The sequence below is a fragment of the Manis javanica genome, chromosome 17 (assembly GCF_040802235.1).
Source record: "Manis javanica isolate MJ-LG chromosome 17, MJ_LKY, whole genome shotgun sequence".
Taxonomy (NCBI): Eukaryota; Metazoa; Chordata; class Mammalia; order Pholidota; family Manidae; genus Manis; species Manis javanica.
Window position 1 is genome coordinate 3,716,599 of NC_133172.1, and position 17,673 is coordinate 3,734,271.

General features: G+C 44.3%; 1 protein-coding gene and 1 pseudogene across 6 annotated transcripts in view; both read right to left on the reverse strand.

Moving 5' to 3' along the window:
• Positions 1–17,673, reverse strand: part of LOC108386171 (uncharacterized) — a 37,053-nt gene that overhangs the window by 15,072 nt on the left and 4,308 nt on the right. For 5 of the 6 annotated variants that reach the window (XR_005063331.2, XR_005063332.2, XR_005063333.2 and 2 more), the window contains exon 2: positions 11,296–11,422. Coding sequence is in view for 1 of the 6 variants with exons in the window: in XM_037025967.2 (XP_036881862.1) it covers positions 6,142–7,916; positions 11,296–11,422 (1,902 nt within the window). In the remaining 5 variants the exon portion in view is untranslated. Of the gene's footprint in view, positions 1–4,262; positions 7,917–11,295; positions 11,423–17,673 lie in introns of those variants that run through there. The other variant, XM_037025967.2, reaches the window with a different exon arrangement.
• On the reverse strand, positions 4,263–5,783 carry LOC140847090 (uncharacterized; annotated as a pseudogene).

A 17,673-nucleotide genomic window follows, 5' to 3' on the forward strand; every position in this document is an offset into this window, starting at 1 on the left:
ATGAGGGGAGTTTAAACAAAGGTGTTAATTCAGCACCAACAGAGATTGGACGGACCGATGGGATCCCACTGTTCGCCCAACACCACAAAAGCTCAAAAAGTTCTGCTATATTTATCCCGGTTCACAGGAATTTTGAAAGCCTGAAGGTCAAGATTATAATGAAAATCTAACCAGGAATCACCAGGGGCACTGGCCAGGAAAAATTCAGTGAAAGATTAGGCTAGTCTTCTGACCACATCTGAGGTAACAACCTGAGCCCAGACGGGTGGGGGTGGGAGGCAAGAAACCTTCCTGGGAAGCCTTGTTTTGGAAGCCCAAAGGTACTGTGATTACAAAGTTACTTGTGAGGTCTTATCAAGGGCTAATGTTAGATTGGGAGGATATGGGGATAAAATGATAAGATGGGAATCAGGTGAAAGTTTGGATAAAAATTGGGGTATTTAAGCAGACCTTGTGTGGAGTGGTTGCATGTCCTTTACTTTAATGTATAATTGATGGGTACTATGTCTCACTGGAAATTGCTTCCCCTACAAAAATATGGTAAAAGAGTAGGTACGTAAACCTGTCCTCAGACCAGTTTTGATCGGGTATGTTAAATGGGAACCCCTAGAACCGTCCAATCCAACACAGGTAGGTAACTGGAAGCAATACTGACCATGTCCAGTGTGGCCTGTGAAAATGGCAGATGGCTCCTGGAAACTAACAGTAGAGTATCATGGTTTAAATAGTTTCACCACCCATGGCCTCACTCAGCAGTTCTAGATATGGACTCAAACCTACAGAAAACACAGCACGCTGAAAGGTGCTGGTACTCAGACTGCCCTTCCAAATGCTTTCTCCTGTATTCAATCTCTGAAGGGTAAGCTATGGTTTGCCCTCATCTGGGAAGGATCCCAGTTCACATTTACTGTGGTGACCAGGGTTATCTGAACTCACCAGCTTATTGTCACTACCTGGTCAGAAGGAACTTGGACTCAGTGTAGGTGTCGACTGCAGCAATACATATTAGGAGCACAGGAGCAGGTTAGGCCTGATTTGATCACAGTGACACATATAATCAACCAGGGCTTGTCAATGAACCCACCAAAGGACCAAGGTTCTGCTCAAGCAGCAAAATTTATAGGAGTAACATGGACAGAAGATGCTGGGATATTCCACAAGTGATTGTTGGTAAACTGCTGTCACAATGATCCATACATACAAACAAAAAGCCCAGCATTTGGTTGATTGGGATTTTAGAGAGTGCATACTCTATACCTACTTCCCATTTATCAAATGACACAAAAAGAAAAGCTATTTTTTGAGTGGGGACCTGAACAGAAGCCAGCCACGTCTGAACTACAAAAGGCAGTTGTGCTCCTGATACTTCAGGACCCTTATGACCTCCCACTCAGGTATAATTTCCGAAGTGTCTGCCACCTGTAACCATGCAGACTGGAGGTTGTGGCACAAAGTCCATGAGACCTATGATCAAGGATCATTGGGATTTTGGATGAGAAAAACCCCAGACGCTGCTGCCGAGTACACACCATTTGAGACAGTTCTCAGCATGCTACTGGGCATGGAGCCTGCATCAAAGACTGAAGGACATAAAATAATCTTGAAGCCTAGGAATCAGGTAATGACTTGGGTGATATCAGAGAAACACTCTGATGCAGGCAGTGCCCACAACAGTTCCACAGCATGATGGAAATGGTTCATAACAGGAGGCAGTGGGGGGTTAGGGGGAATGCAAGGTGGCCCACACTGTCTGCATGAGCAGGTAGCCTCTTTTTTAGGGCCGACAATGGAGACCCCTTATGCATCACCAGAGGTGATTGTGACACGGACTGTACCCTGTGTACAGCTCTCAGCTGAACAGCAAAGTGCTGCTTGGTTTACAGATGGCAGTACCATGATGGATGAAAATATCCTGTCTGGAAACCTGCTCCTTGAGGCCAGTGAGAGTGGGCGAGGAAGGTCAGAACAGATGAGCCCAGTGGGCTGAACGGCATGCTGTGCTCCTGGCAGTGATGGAGGAACTGAACAATGACAAAAGCCCCAATGTTTGGACTTTTGCTGACTCCTGGGCCATACCAAATGGCCTGAGTGAATGGTCAGGCAGATGGGCAAGGGAAAACAGACTACTAAGGAATGCCAGTGTAAGGTGCAACTTTATGAAAATCACTCTAGAATTTAAGGGGTGCATTAAAGTAGGACATGTGCATGGCCATCACAAGAGCCCCCTCCCAGGATCAGAAGGTAATTGGAACCACAAAGGGGACCTGTGGGTGTGTTCCCTTCAAGTGGCCACCTGGGTCCATGAAATGAGAGGACGGGGGAGCTGCAGCGACAGACATGGGCTGGATCTAGACGTATACCTCTCGCATCGTGCACAGCACAAAATGCCAAGAACTACTCCACGTATCAAAAGACAAAGACTGCAGGCAGCTACAGGGAATATTCCTCAGAGGAAGGCCCCGCACACAGACGCTGGAGCAAGGCCACTTACCCTCAAGGCCATAAATGGGTCCCTCACTGCACTACACACTTATTCCAGAATGGGCTTTTCATACCCAGTGGCAGGCACAAATGCTCAAATTACGATTAAAGGATTGGAATAAAAGACAACTGACCAGTTAGGACTACAATGTACATCTTTTCAGATCAAAGGACATGTTTTTCAGCCCATGGCTTCCAATAATGGACCAAGAGACATCACATCAGATGGACATACCATGTCCCTTTTCATTATCAGAGCAATGGTTTAATAGAAAATTGGAATGGGCAGTTGGAACATTTGCTGTATAAATTGGATATAAAGCCAAGAGGGCCTTCTTTACACACCTTCAAGAGTGTGCTCACACTGAACATGAGGGGGGCTAAGGGAGGGTCCCTATTGGATATATCAATCTGATTTTCTGCGGGATCTGGGGTAGAGGGATTGGGGAGGATGCTAGGGTGACTATACAGTCCATCCCAACATCACTTTACTTTTCTCCTGCCTGATGCAGTGGTCCCAGATGCAGGGCTACATCTGCAGGTACCAGAAGCAGGGAAGTTTTTCCCAGGAAGAATCTGTAACCATACCCTTAAACCTTTGTCAGAATCCTAAGTGACTGATGAGGTGGGCTGTGCCTTCAACCCATTTGGCATAATTGGGGCTAAGTGAGCTCAGCTGCACAGCCTAGTGCCCAGGACAGACCCCTAGCTCTGCACGTGTGTAACTCTACTGTGCATGAGTGTAAGTGGAATGCAGGGACATAGTTGCTGGACTAGTATTGCTGCCAGCAATCTGGACCAGCAATTACCAATACCTAACATCACTTTACCAGGGGTTGAGAGTCCGGGTAAAGAAAAAGGACAAATGGAGAGGAGAAATTATAGCTGAGGGTAGTGAAATGAGTAAGTGGGTCATACAGCAAGGGAAATCCAGTATTTTATTAATGCCTCAAGAGAGGCTCAGAAAAAGAGAATATTCTCCCTTAGCAAAAGCAAACCAGACAACCAGAAGGTTGAAACTGTTTGCCAAGACCACCTCTGCTTTTGGGAACATGACAAGTTGATTGACAGCCTGCAAGCCATAGTTACACTGATATGGTACAAACTGTGGTCTTAAGGATTTACAGGACAAAGGAGTTGTCTCTTTAAATGTCCCCCTACACACTGGCTTAGGGAAATGTTAGGGCTATTTGCATTGTTCCTACTGTTCTGTTGTGGAAATGGTCTACCAGATGGACTCTCACAGACACGATCACTTTGCTGTAAGGAATTTGTATTTGAACATCAAGGGGCAGTGGGTGATAAGTCATAGGAATTATGTGGTCAAAACACATTAATAGACATTCACCAGATATATTTGGTCTTCATCCACATTTCCTGAAAACACTGCAGTCTTAAAAGTGACATGGGTGGCTTGTGACCTTAATGAGACATTCGGACCACTTCCCAATGGTAGGGGCTGGAAGATGAACCAGTCAACAGACAATTTACTCAGCCATGCCTATGCAAACAGAAGCTCTTTTAGTGGAGACCATTCCTATGTATCACATATCTCTGTTGTATCCTTTACAGTATCCTCCTTTAAACTGTGTTTTCCTGGGTTCTCTGAGTTATTCTAGAAAATTAATCAAATCCAAGGGGTGGTCATAGGAAAGTCTAATCAGTAGTTGGTAGGTACGAAGCACAGTGCCTTGGGCTTGTGACTCACACCAAGAGAAGGGGGTGAAGGATGCTATATCATTGAAAATACATCCCCTTTTAGACAGACACAAATTACCAAGTCAATTATGATACCTGTTTATTTGAAATCATTTTTATAATACTGTGAGAATAACCTCTACAAATTTGGTGTTTCAGAGCTTTCTTATATATTTCAATCCTGGCTACTTTACATTTTCACTTAAATACTTTTCAACAACAGTAAAGTCTCTCTCCATTATGAAGGCTGTCATGTTTCTAAGGTGAATTTCTTGAGCAAAATTATTTCAGTATTAACCATATTGATATGTTTTCTCTCCACTATGAATCTGCATTTGTACAGTATGTGAGGAACAGTTGACAGCTTTGCTACAATCAATTTTTAGAATCTTTTCTCCCATCTGAAAGCTTTCATGCTTCCTACATGTACAGATTACACAGAACTCCATCCTAAATCTCTGGAAAATCAAATTTCTCTCTAGTATGAGTTTCCTGGTGTGCAGTAAGGCTTGAAAACAGCATAAAGGCTTTGCCACATTCTTTATATTTGTAAGGTGTCTCTCCAGTATGAATTCTCTAATGAAGACTAACTTTTCAGGGACATGAAAAATAATTGCTGAATTCTTTACATTTGTAAGGTTTCTGTCTAGAATGAATGTTATGACATTTAGTAAGGACTGAGGCCTGGAGAAATGCTTTCTTACATTCTTTACACATAATATTTCACACCAGTATGAATATTTTGTGTTTATTTATATTTGATGAATTACTACTTTTCCACATTATTTACGCATGTAAGGTTCTCTTCACTATGAACTTTCTCATGCACTCTAAGACTTGAGGAACAAGTAAAGGATTTGCCACATTCATTACATTTATACGGTTTCTTTCCAAAATGAATTCTCTGATGTTAAGGTGTGAGCCCCGCTTAAAGGCTTTATCACATTCCTTACACTTGTAAGGTTTCACTCCAGTATGAATTCTCTCATGCACACTAAGACCTGAGAAGGACGTAAAGGACTTGCTGCATTCATTACACTTGTAAGGTTTCTGTCCCGAATGAATTATCTGATGTTTACTAAGGTATGATGACCACCGATAGGCTTTCCACATTCCTCACACTTGTAAGGCTTCTCTCCGGTATGAATTCTCTCATGCACAGTAAGACTTGAGGAATAAGCAAAGGATTTGTTGCATTCTTTACACTTCTAAGGTTTCTCCACGATACGAACTTCTTGGTGCACAGTAAAATATGAGGAAGAAGTAAAAGACTTGCTGCATTCTTTACACATGTACAGTCTCTGTCCAGAATGAATTATCTGATGTTTAGTAAGTTGTGAGCCCCACTTAAAGCATTTGTCACATTCCTCACACTTGTAAGGCTTCTCTCCTGTAAGAATTCTGTGATGTACAGAAAGACCTGAGGAATAAGTAAAGGACTTGCTGCATTCGTTACACTTGTAAGGCTTCTCTCCACTAAGAACTCTCATGTGTTTTAAGAATTGAGAAAAAGTAAAGAATTTGCCGCATTCATTACACTTGTAAGGATTCTCTCCAGTATGGATTCTCTCATGCACATTAAGCCTTGAGGAATCAGTAAACATTTTGCCACATTCTTTATATCTGTAAGCTTTCTCTCCTGTATGAATTCTGCGGTGCACAGTAAGAATTGAGGAAGAAGTAAAAGACTTGCTGCATTCTTTACATCTGTAAGGTTTCTGTCCAGAATGAATTCTCTGATGTCGATTAAGGTGCGAGGAACACTGAGATGCTTTTCCACATTCCTTTCACTTGCAAGGCTTCCTTCCACTATGAATTCTCTCATGCAAAAATACAACTTCAGAAATAAGCAAAGGATTTGTTGCATTCTTTACACTTCTACGGTTTCTCCCCAAAACTAATTGTACGGTGCACAGTTAGACATGAGGAACAAGTAAAGGACATGCTGCATTGTTCACACTTTTAAGGTCTCTGTCCAGAATGAATTTTCTGATGTTTAGTAAACTGTGACCTCCACCTAAAGGATCTGCCACATTCTTCACATTTGTAAGGATGCTCTCCAGTATGGATTCTCTCATGCACATGAAGACTTGCGGAAAAAGTAAAGAACTTGCCACATTCCTTACACTTGTAAGGTTTCTCTCCAGTATGAACTTTTTGGTGCACATTAAGATATGAGGAACAAGTAAAGGACTTGCTGCATTCTTCACATTTGAAAAGTTTCTGTCCAGAATGAATTTTTTCATGTCGATTAAGGTGCGAGCCCCGCTTAAACGCTTTGCCACATTCTTTACACTTGTAAGGTTTCTCTCCAGTATGAACTTTTTGGTGCACAGTAAGATATGTGGAATAAGTAAATGTCTTGCTGCATTCCTTACACTTGTAAGGTCTCTGTCCGGAATGACTTCTCTGATGTTTAATAAATACTGAGTTCCACTTAAAGTGTCTCCCACATTCGTTACACTTATAAGGATGCTCTCCGGTATGGATTCTCTCATGCACATGAAGACTTGAGGAGTAAGCAAAGGCTCTGCCACATTCCTCACACTTGTAAGATTTCTCTCCTGTGTGAATTCTCTGGTGCACAGTAAGACTTGAGGAACAAGTATAAGACTTGCTGCATTCTTTACAACTGTAAGGTTTCTGTCCAGAATGAATTCTCTGATGTTCAGTAAGACGTGAGGGCGACCTAAAGGCTTTGGAACATATTTTACATTTGTAAGGCTTCTCTCCTGTACGAATACACTCACTAACAGCAAGAACTGGGGCATTAGTGAATGATTTACTGCATAATTCACATTGGATTGGCTGCTTTCCTGCATTCCCATATACTTTACATTTGCAAGCTTTCTCATTAGTGTGAATTCTGTGATGTTTAACCACTTTTGTAAAATGTTCACAAGTTTGGACACAGTCCTTGAAGGCTTGTCCACATTTGTCACATGGGGAACGGTTTTCTGGAATCTCGTTTCTCTGATGTCCTCTATGGCTTGATCCTCTGTTATAGGTTATTTCAGGTTCCACAGATTGGTATTTTCTCGCTACCATGTACATACCTTGGCAATTATTTAATACAGAGCCCTTCCTAATGGCCTGATTACTTTTATTATATATGTAATATTCTTCCTCATTGTCTGTATACTGACATTCATTAAGCAAAGGTGGGTGGATAGAGTCTCTGTGACAGTTATTAAAACTGTACGTTTTAGCTTGGAGAGGAGTTACCTGTTCATGGAAGAATAATGAATCCTTCATCAAAGAATTTTCAATTTCAACATACTGACACATATTTACTTCATTATATCTTTGGTCCTCAGAATTATATGACTGCATATCTAGTGCTATGCTGTATTTAAAATGATTTGAGTTATTATTTGAACCATGACCTTGCTCAACTTTAAGATTTTCCAAGTTGTCTGTTTGAGAAGAGGTATGTTTCAAAACTGGATGACATTTACGCACAGTAACACAATGTTCGGCAATAGGAACTGAATTAAATAGGGCTTTGCTCCCCGACACGTCCTGATGAGCCTCACCCTCACGGAGGGGTTGATCATGGGCGCCCCTGCCATGACCCTGCACTTCTCCATGAGAGCCGCCCTGCCCTTCACGCTCCTCCTCACTGGCCCCATGAGTCCTCTGGTCACAGCTCCCCGATCTTCCCAGGGTCACTTTTTGGAATGAGTCTTTTATCACTTCCTGGGGTAACAATCCTTTTTTGTAATGAGAAGAAACTGCTGAAATATATAAGAAGATCTTATTACCCCACAAGAATCAGGTACATTTACTTTAAAACTTTATGTAAAAATTAAAACAGTACATGTATAGCAGTGAATATTTAGTAATCTGCACAACTGTTTTACACTGAAAAGCAGTAATACTGTTTCTCAAAGTTCAACTTAAAAGTCACCCAGCTGGTGGTAAATATATACAGATATTCAAACTTGTAATATTGTTACCTACATTTGAGCCCAAAATACTTTTAATACTGGCATGCTGTTTAATACTCAGGAATCACTTAAGGGATTTACAATAAGATGATACAATGTGCCATCAAGAGAATTCAGTGATGAGCACAACATATACAGTAGTTCTGCAACCTGAAACTTTCTATCTGTAAAGAGATTGTTATAAACATAACATGCTACATGTAATTCTCAGGAACATACATACAGAAAGCATTCAAAGGGAAAGAAGAAAGGAGCACGACCATAGAAAAGTCACTACACACAAAGGCAGGCACAGACAGATGAACACATGAAGAAGCCTCACAGACACACAGTAAATACTTTGGCAGAGACACAATGGACATGCTTCCTTGCCCCTTCGGTAACTAAGTATGCAGGGACTAAACTCCCATGGAATAGATGAAGAGAGGCTGTGTGGGTGAAGAAGACAAGGCCCAGCGCGATTCAAGATGGTGACATGAGAGGTGGGACAGAGAATTCCTCCCCAAGCCACATATGGTGTGAAATTGTAGTTAATACAACTAGCCCTAAAACAGCAACAGGAGGGCGGGCTGCACCAGACTGCACACAGACCTCACGAACAGAGCAGACCTCACGGAACAGGGTAATGTACGAAAGCCTTGATCTGGCGGGACCCAAGCCCTTCCCCGAACCCAGCTCACCAGCGAGAGGAAGAGAAACGGAGCGGTGGAGGGAGTGTAAGCCTGGGACTGCTGAATACACAGCCCCGAGGTCTGCTTTGAACCACAAACCTACATTGTGTGGTGCTCTTGAGGTTTCTGGGGTTGGGGAGCTGGGACAGGAAGAGTGCTTGAGATTCTGGCCATTTGTGGAGGATGGGACCCACATCTGGCCACTCTGGGACAAAGGAAAGGCAGGCGGCCTGAGAGGCTTTCTAGCAGCCAGAGGGCTGCTGAAAGGGCAGGGTTTGCCCAGAGCTTGCTGCGCAGGAGAAGGGATAGGTGGACAAGGTTGTCTGGGTGAGCTCTGCTCAGCAGGCTGGGAACTTTGAGGAGCTTCAGGCACTCCATCCCCCTGGCTGGCTGCTCAGCTCTGAGGCCCCCAACTGTGAGACGCAGCCTGCTAAAGTCTTCCTCCTGGCCTGACAGCCTGGGCTGCAAACCAGCAGTCACAGCACTGGCGTCAGGCTAGCCAGAGGGAGGCCCCGCCTACAACAGCTAGGGATGGAAAGCACAGAGGCTCACACCTGGGTGCTCTGCCCACTGGCTCTGACACCGGAGACAGGAGACAGGCACCGCAGACGGGAATCAGGAAACAGCTCTTTCCTCCCCCCAGGCACAGCACTGCTGCCCCACAACCCCCAACCTAACTCTAGGGGCTGAGCAGCTCCAGAGACTTCACATTCTGGGCACTAAAGGGCACCACATAGAATTATGAAACATCAAAGGAACCTGGTTCAGACCAAAATGTCAGAAACCCCAGAAAAAGGGCGAAATGAAACTGAACTCACCACTCTTACTGAAAGAGAGGGTAAAAGAAAAATCATGAACATGCTCATGGAAGTACTGAAAAATATTCAAGAACTCTGGGGCAAATTTAAGACAGAGAGCCAATCATTAAGAAATTCCATATCTGAAATGAAACATACAATGGAGGGATTTAAAAGCAGATTAGATGTAGTAGAAGAGACAGTAAATGGGACAGAAATTAGAGAAGAGGAATACAAGAAACCTGAGGCACAGAGAGAAAAAGGATCTCTAAGAATGAAAGAATATTGAGAGAACTGTGTGACCTGACCCATCAAAACGGAACAATATCCGCATTATAGGGGTACCAGAAGAAGAACAAGAGAGAAAAAGGGATAGAAAGAGGCACAAGGGCTGGTGAGGATGCAAAAAAAAGAGAAAAAGGGAACCCGTCTGTGCTGCAAGGATACAACCTGCAGCAGGGACTCTGAAAAAAAAAGAGTTATGAGTACTCTTCACAAATTGAAATCTCAACTACCACATAATCCAGTAATTCCACCGCTGGGTATCTGTGTATTTACAAGTGAGAAAATAAGGATTGCAAAGAAATGTTTGCAGTGTGTATTCACTGCACTGTTCACACCAACCAAGGTGTGAAAACAAGCCAAGTGCCCATCGGTGGATACACGAGAGATGCACCCCTACGCACACGTGCACACACACAGTGGAATCCTAGTCAGTCATCAAGGAGGGAAGATGGTCATTTGCAACCACAGGGATAAATCTTGTGGTCTTTATTGTAAGCAGAGTAAGCCAGAGAAACACAAATACCACATGATCTCACTTAAATGTGGCATAAAAAACAAAACAAAACATAGGTCCAGAGCAGACTGGTATTTTGCAGGGGTTGCAGCAGATGGGAAGAAGGAGGAAGGGAGATATTAAAACTGTACCAACTCTGAAGGATAAAATCAATTAACTTCTGGGGACATAATGTTCAACAGGACCCTTTGAACTGGACGAGAAACAGAGTTTTTAGAAACTACTGCTCATAAAATTAACAGGGCAAGGATCACCCAAACAGGGACCATAAAAGTAAAACAACAAACTGTCAATGCACTTCACAGAGATGGGGCAGTTACGAGAGAACAACACAACCAGTTTCCCTTGAAGAAACCAGTAAGTTTCAACAAAGCATTAGTGAAGCGGCTCAGCCTCTCAGGGGCAGTAGGTAGCTCTTATCTCCTGTCTTCCTCAATCCAGGTCATGAAAGGCCCCCCACCCACTCCTTTCTCGTACAAATTCCTTGCTTCCCTGCACACGGGCGACACTTTTTCTGGTTGCTGCTCCATCTGTGCTCCCCAAGTGGCAATTACAAGACCCCAGATAAGACCTTGTTCTTTCTCAGTTTTCCCTGCTGCTTCTCCGTCAGTGTGGATTTCAGGACTTAACATGGGGTGAACATACTTTACGCCCCTGAACTCGAGAATTACAAGGAACCTAGGTTGAAAGACGAGGTCGCTGCAGAGAGGGGAGGTCTTAGTCAAAATACATCAGGAAAATTGTTTCTACACCAATAAATCCCCAATTTTTTTCCATAAATGTAGAGATTTTACACACTTTCATATGAAGCAGAATCTTACGGGAGCCGTTTTGTAAAGTAGCAAAATTAACGTTTTAAGTTTGGATCAGGAATTCTGGAAAGGAGCTCTTATCCTCACCCACAGAGACCAGGTTGCTGTAGTTCTCCTGCATCACGCTCCTGTACAAGGCCCGCTGGGCGGGCGCCAGGCATTCCCACTCCTCCTGCGAGAACCTGACAGCCACGTCCCTGAAGGTCAACTGTCCCTGAAATGTAAAAAACAAAGGAACAAAAATAACCATATTTCCCATGAGGCTATGTACAGACTTCATAATATGACCCAAAATGAAGAGTGGGAAGGTAAGAGAACTGGTTTGGGCCTTACTGAGTGACCTGCATCATTTTTAACATAAACAATTCTCTGTAACACTCCCCTGATGCTGAATAGATGAGGTGAATCCATAAAACCACTATAGATATTAGAATTAATGGGAAATAAAATATGTAATTGAGGAATCAATACAGGCATGAATATTTTTAAACACTAAACTTATAGTTTACCTGCTGTACATATTTCTAAAAGGCAAAGTCATGGTGAAGTATCAAATTGGTAGAAAAATGAATTTGTAAAACAAATTTAATATGAAGTACAATGAAGATCTCCAGATATTTAAAGCACACCTGATATTGAAATGCAGATAATGATTCAGGGGTTTAGGGCTGGGTCCTGAGTTCCTACATTTCCAACGGTCTCACCAGTGATGCTAAGGAAACTCCCTTCATGGACCCATTTTAAAATTACAAAACAGTGAAATACCATGGAAAATATTCATGGTTGGCTTTGAACTAAGCTTGATGGCAAACACAGTCTCGTAAATCATACCAGAAGGGCATTTGGAACATTAGAACATTCGGCAGAGCAAGCAGCAGCCCATTCAGAACATGTACCGTATGCCAGATATTCCAAACACAGCTTTCCAAGACCTGATGCACGACACACAAAACAATTCAGGAGAACAGATTCATTTTCCCTCATTTATGAGGACATTTTTTAAATTTCCAGTAAACAGTAGAGCCTGGCTTTTAACCCACTCTGTCTAACCCAGCAGGTATCCAGGGAAACAGACAAGTGACCTTCCAGACACCCCCAAAGGGGGCCCACAGCCGTTCCCTCCCGAGGAGAGGAGCCGAGACCAATGACCTGAGCAGCACAGACCTGATCGGGGACTTGCATTTTACACACACATTCATATATTAAAATGCAATTACACACATGTTAAGACTAAACTGAAAATTTTATTGACAGAAAATAGTTTCATTTGCATGACATTAATCATTTATGGACAATGCTTTTTCTGGCTTTAAATATGTGGAAGCCCACATATATGATAAAAACTAAAAAGCTATTGTTTTCCAGTCCTCCATTTCCTTGAGATTTTTGGCTACATTTATCACAGGTATGGAGTCATGTTTTAAATTTTAAAACAGATATTAAATATATGGTTCTTGTTTTCTCTTTCTGAAAATGCATAGAGTAACAAGGAGCAGGTCTGTGGCGGGAGTGGGGAATGAAAGGCAAACCACAGCCCAGGCTGCCTGACGGAACCCTCCACCTGCACAGCCCAGAGCCTCTGGGGGCGCAGGAGACGCCCTGCACTGTACAGAGCAAACCACATGCCATAGGGAACTGAGAAGGACAGGAAGGTTCTAGACTCAGTGAGGGAGTCTGTGAGCATCTCTCAGCAAATCCCCGAGACCCTTCATGCTAACTGGGAAATCACTAACGGGATCAGCCCCGAACCTCGGAGCCACGGGAACAGACGGGAACATCTGACATAATGGCACAAACTGCAATTAGCTGCCTGACGCCCACAGGTTACACCACAGCTGTGATACTGTGGCCAAAATGGAAAAGAAATGAGTCGATCGTAATTTGAATCCAACTATGGGTGTTTTATAAAAGATATTAAAACATAAGCAACATATGCACAAAATTTCATCTTCAGAGCACGACATCTGTGTGTTTTATGAACTGCAGGTATTTCTGAATTGAGTATGACTATTTTTAAACCAAATATATTATCACAAGATCCATTCAATCCCATCAGCTATAGTCTGAGACTCAGACACAAGGTTACCTTTCCCATACACAGTGTCTCCCTAACTTCAGGAGGGCAAACAGACCCTAATATACAGGCCACAGGTATTTTCAGTATGACCACAATTAGTGTCTCCATTAATTGCACCCTATGTATGTCCAGAGTTCGCAGAGACTTTTCTAGTTTGGCAGTTGTACCTCAAATGCACTCATTCTACAAAGGATATGATCCAAACAGATCCATCCTGCTCTTCATCATAAGCATGAACGGGTTGTAAGCACAAAGTTAGGAATCATGGAATTTAGTTTGTGATTCCTGCAAGTTAGTTGGACGAGCAGATTCATCTCAGAACTACAGTCCTTCCTGTGCACCTTAAAAATCAGGTTTCATTACCACATTGATCAAACACCAAACTGTCACCGTCAATGACAGAAAATTACAGTAATAACCATCTTGATGGGTATGAGGTGAGGGACTCCACCTACCTTCTTTATTAGCTCATCTCATGCCTCTGCAAGTATGCCTCTTTCCTGCGTGGCTCTGATACTGGACTGAGTTCACACCCGGGAGCATCACTTCCTTCCAAGACGATCACTGACCCAGACTCCTGACAGCCCTGCTCTCATCACAGACCCCGTCTCTCCAGCAGAAATACAAAACAGCTCCTCCTCCCTGCTGTGGGGACGCCCAGCTCCTGGGAAGGGCAGGCGCCCAGGGCAAATGCAGAGACAGGCCTCAGAGATTTTATGACCTCACTGCCCCCCAGGGGCTGCACCACCCCTTCCTCTACAGCAGCTAAGAGAGGGCAGGCTTGGGGGGACACGTTCTGAGAGCCTTTTTCAGTTGCTAATTACAAGGAAATCAACAACCATCACAAGCAGCTAGGGAGCTTCTCCAGGGGGCCCTTTGGAGTGTTTGTGACCCTTTCTCCAAGATCCTGGAGGCGGACACACCTGAAAGTGACATGTGTGAGGACAGTCGTGGCAACCCTGACACAAAGTGAGCAGCAGTTAGCGCTGGGCGGAGGGGCGGGAGCGCAGCAGGCGGGTCTCACGGCTCCTCCCAGAACCTCCAGGAGGAGTCACGTGATGAGCAAAGTGTGGCTCTGGGACAAGGACCCTGGATGTAGACAGAGTAAGGTGAGGGCCTCCAGCAAAGGCAAGGCAGGACATTTACAGTGACAGCAATGTACCTACATGCAAGGAAACCCCCTACCAAAACTCTGTGTCGTACATTGAGCTCTAGAGTCATTCTTCAGTGAGGTTAGTTAATATTCCCCAAATAAAGAGTAGCACATGTTTTTATTATGTGAATCATTTGTGATCATGTGTAAGATTCACTTTAGCATGCTAAAAGGCCCAGGTCTATATGCTGTTCTTTCTCCAGACCTGATGAAGTGATGTGCTATCTGGGCAGTTAAAGGCAAGCAAGCCTAGCCATAAACAACATAGTAAAGGCAGGAAGGATTCCACCTTACAGGTAAGATTGCATTTTAATACCGAAGAATTTAAAAAGCAAGATTCTTAACTTACTCTTTAGCAAACAGACAATAATACTTCAGCCCACACTGGAGGCTGGGCATGCAGTATTTGATATGCTCCCAGACAAGACAACAGTGTCTCAGGGATTAATAAGAGCAGGAAGTTCCTTGGGTTAATTCTAAATATTCAAGTCCACACCCCTAAGACTTTTATTACGTTCCCCAAAATCCTCAACTGCCTATAAACCCCCTAGACAATGCACAACTACGGGCTCTCTTGTCCCCTCCTGGCGTGAGCCAGGAGCTCTGTACTCTCACTGTCTCTCTCAATAAAAGCCTCCCTGGCTCTCCTACCTTGAGTGTTTGCTAAGTTCATTCTTTGACTCCACAAACAAAAACCCTAGAATCAGCTTCCTTACCTTCAGGCTTCTGAGTTGCTCCTACATTTATGAGTGAGGTCCTGGGAGGGGTCTTTCTCCCCCTCCTCCACACCCTCGGACAAGGACACAAAGCAAGGAGGGACAGGAGAGTCACTGAGCAAGGGGACAGTGTGCTGTGCAGAGAGCGCGGGCAGCTGGGGGGCCAGGCCCAGCCCTGCCCTGCTTATCTGAACGCTCGGTTTTATAGAAAGTGGGAGGGCCGGGTTAGCAGGTTCAGATCAGCTCACTGCTCGGGCTCCGTGTAGGTTCCTGTGGGGGCCCGGCCTACGGCCGAGGCTGAGCCCCACTCCAGCTGGACAATGCCCTAAAGATGGCGCCTGCTTCCCTGTTGGGATTGGCCCAGCAGACTTCCGTACCCGTGCACAGCTCTTGCTGCCCGCTTAGAGTGGCGCGTGACACCTATCCGCTTAAAGGTCACCCATGATACTGTCCCGGATTGGTTGGGTGACTGAATATAAGGGAGCCCACCGGGAGGGAAAAAAAGCTGCCCGACAACTGCTGTAACCACCGTGAGAGATTAGACAATAAAGCCTAGAGAAGAATCAAGACCTTGGGCGTGTTGCTTTGGTCCCTGAAGGGTCGCGACAGGCTCCATGTAGGTTCCGACTCTGTAATGAGGCAGGAAACCCATGGACGGGGCGGGTTTCTCATGATCAAGTGAAAGGGCCAAGGTCATTCTCACCCAAGTCACCAGTCACCTGCTCAGGTGTCAGCCTTCGGGATTTCCTGGTTGTCTTCCTTTTTCCCTTCAGGCAAAGAGCGATGGAATCCCACCTATAAAGGATACCGGCTTCCAAGTCTCCCTTCCTTCCCGCTGCATGTATCTTACTAACTGCCTAGTCTTACCAGCAGAGATCCAAATCCCCTGAGCAGGATTTTCAGAGAGATTCCAGTAGGAGGAAGAACACGCTACCAGTAGTTTACACTACTTCAGTGGACTGATTTACACAACCCAGCGTCACTTAAATTTGACTTATCTTCACAATTCAATGCCAAGAGATACAGATATTTTGCAGTAAATTAAACATAAGCAAATATTGACACCCCACTCATGACCCGAAGTAGGAACAGCACAGTGTCCAGAGGGGGAAGAACACAAATAAAAGGATGAGGGGCAGATCTGAGATGCAGAATTTGTTCTACTTTTAACTGTCAGAGAAATCAGTGCAACTTAATTCAGAAGCACAGAATGATAAACACAGATGTGAAAATCTTTTTTTTTTTGTCAGAATTTTGAGCAATAAGCCCTGGTTGCAATTCCTGCTGAGCGAGTGCAGGCATTCCCACTCCTCCTGAGAGAATTCTATGATCACAACCCTAAAGGTGAGCAGTCCCTGAAATAAATAATTTACCAAGTGGCCATCAGCAGAGGTTGTAATCTTTCCAAAGGTTAAAAAATGTTAGGAAAAATGGCTCTGGGCGAGGTCAATCTCCACCTTTATTCCATCAGACCATTCTCAGCACACTAAGAGGCCCTGAGTGTATTGTCTGAATCTCAGAGAAGATGACTTATGACCCACAGAACTACCGCAAATGCTATGTTTCCTCACGATCAGTTAGACATTACAGACACCGATACAGGCACACAGTTTTGAGTGCTGTGTTTACAGCATATAGATGTACTTGTGTACATGTTTTAGAAGGACAGTTGTGGGGAATTAGAAATGTATTCCTGTTTTCTTCTGAGAGTGTATTAAAGATGGCAGTGGGAGAGGTGAGACAGAGACCTCCTCCTAAAACCACATATAATATGAAAATATAATTTAATACAACTAATCCTGAAAGTGCAACAGTAAAGAAGGCTGCACCAGACTGCATACATCTGGAGAAAAAGAGCAGACCACACGAAACAGGGTAGCATACCAAAGCTGTGACCCAGCAGGGCCCAAGCCCTTCCCCCACCCCAGCTCACCGGCTGGAGGAAGAGAAACGGAGAGGAGAGGGAATGGAGACCTCAGATGGCTGAACACCTAGCCCTGGAGATCTGCTGTGGGAGCATGAACCTACACTGCATGGTTTTCTGGTGATTTAGTGTGGTTGGAAAGATAAATAATACCTGGAGAGCTGGAGATTCCAGCTGCTTGTGGAAAATGGGGATTCATACCTGACTGATCTGGGTGGGCAGTATGAGACTTCCTAAAAGTGAGAAGGCTGCTAAAGGGGCAAGGATTGCAAAGAGCTTACTGCTCAAGAGAAAGGACAGGCAGACAAAATTGTCCAGGTACACTCTGCCCACCAGGTTGGGAGCCTAAAGGATCTTCAGGCGTTCCATCCCCCTGGCTGGCTACACAGCTCCAAGGCCCCCCACCATGACACACAGCCTGCTGTGTGTTTCTCTGGGTAGCCAGTACCTGGCGCAGGCTTACAAACTGGCAACCCCTGCCCTGGCATCAGGCCAGCCAGAGGGATGCCCTGCCTACAGCAGCTGCAAACACAAAGCATAGAGGCTTACACCTATGTGTTCAGCCCACTGGTTCTGGCAATGGAGGCACCCATAG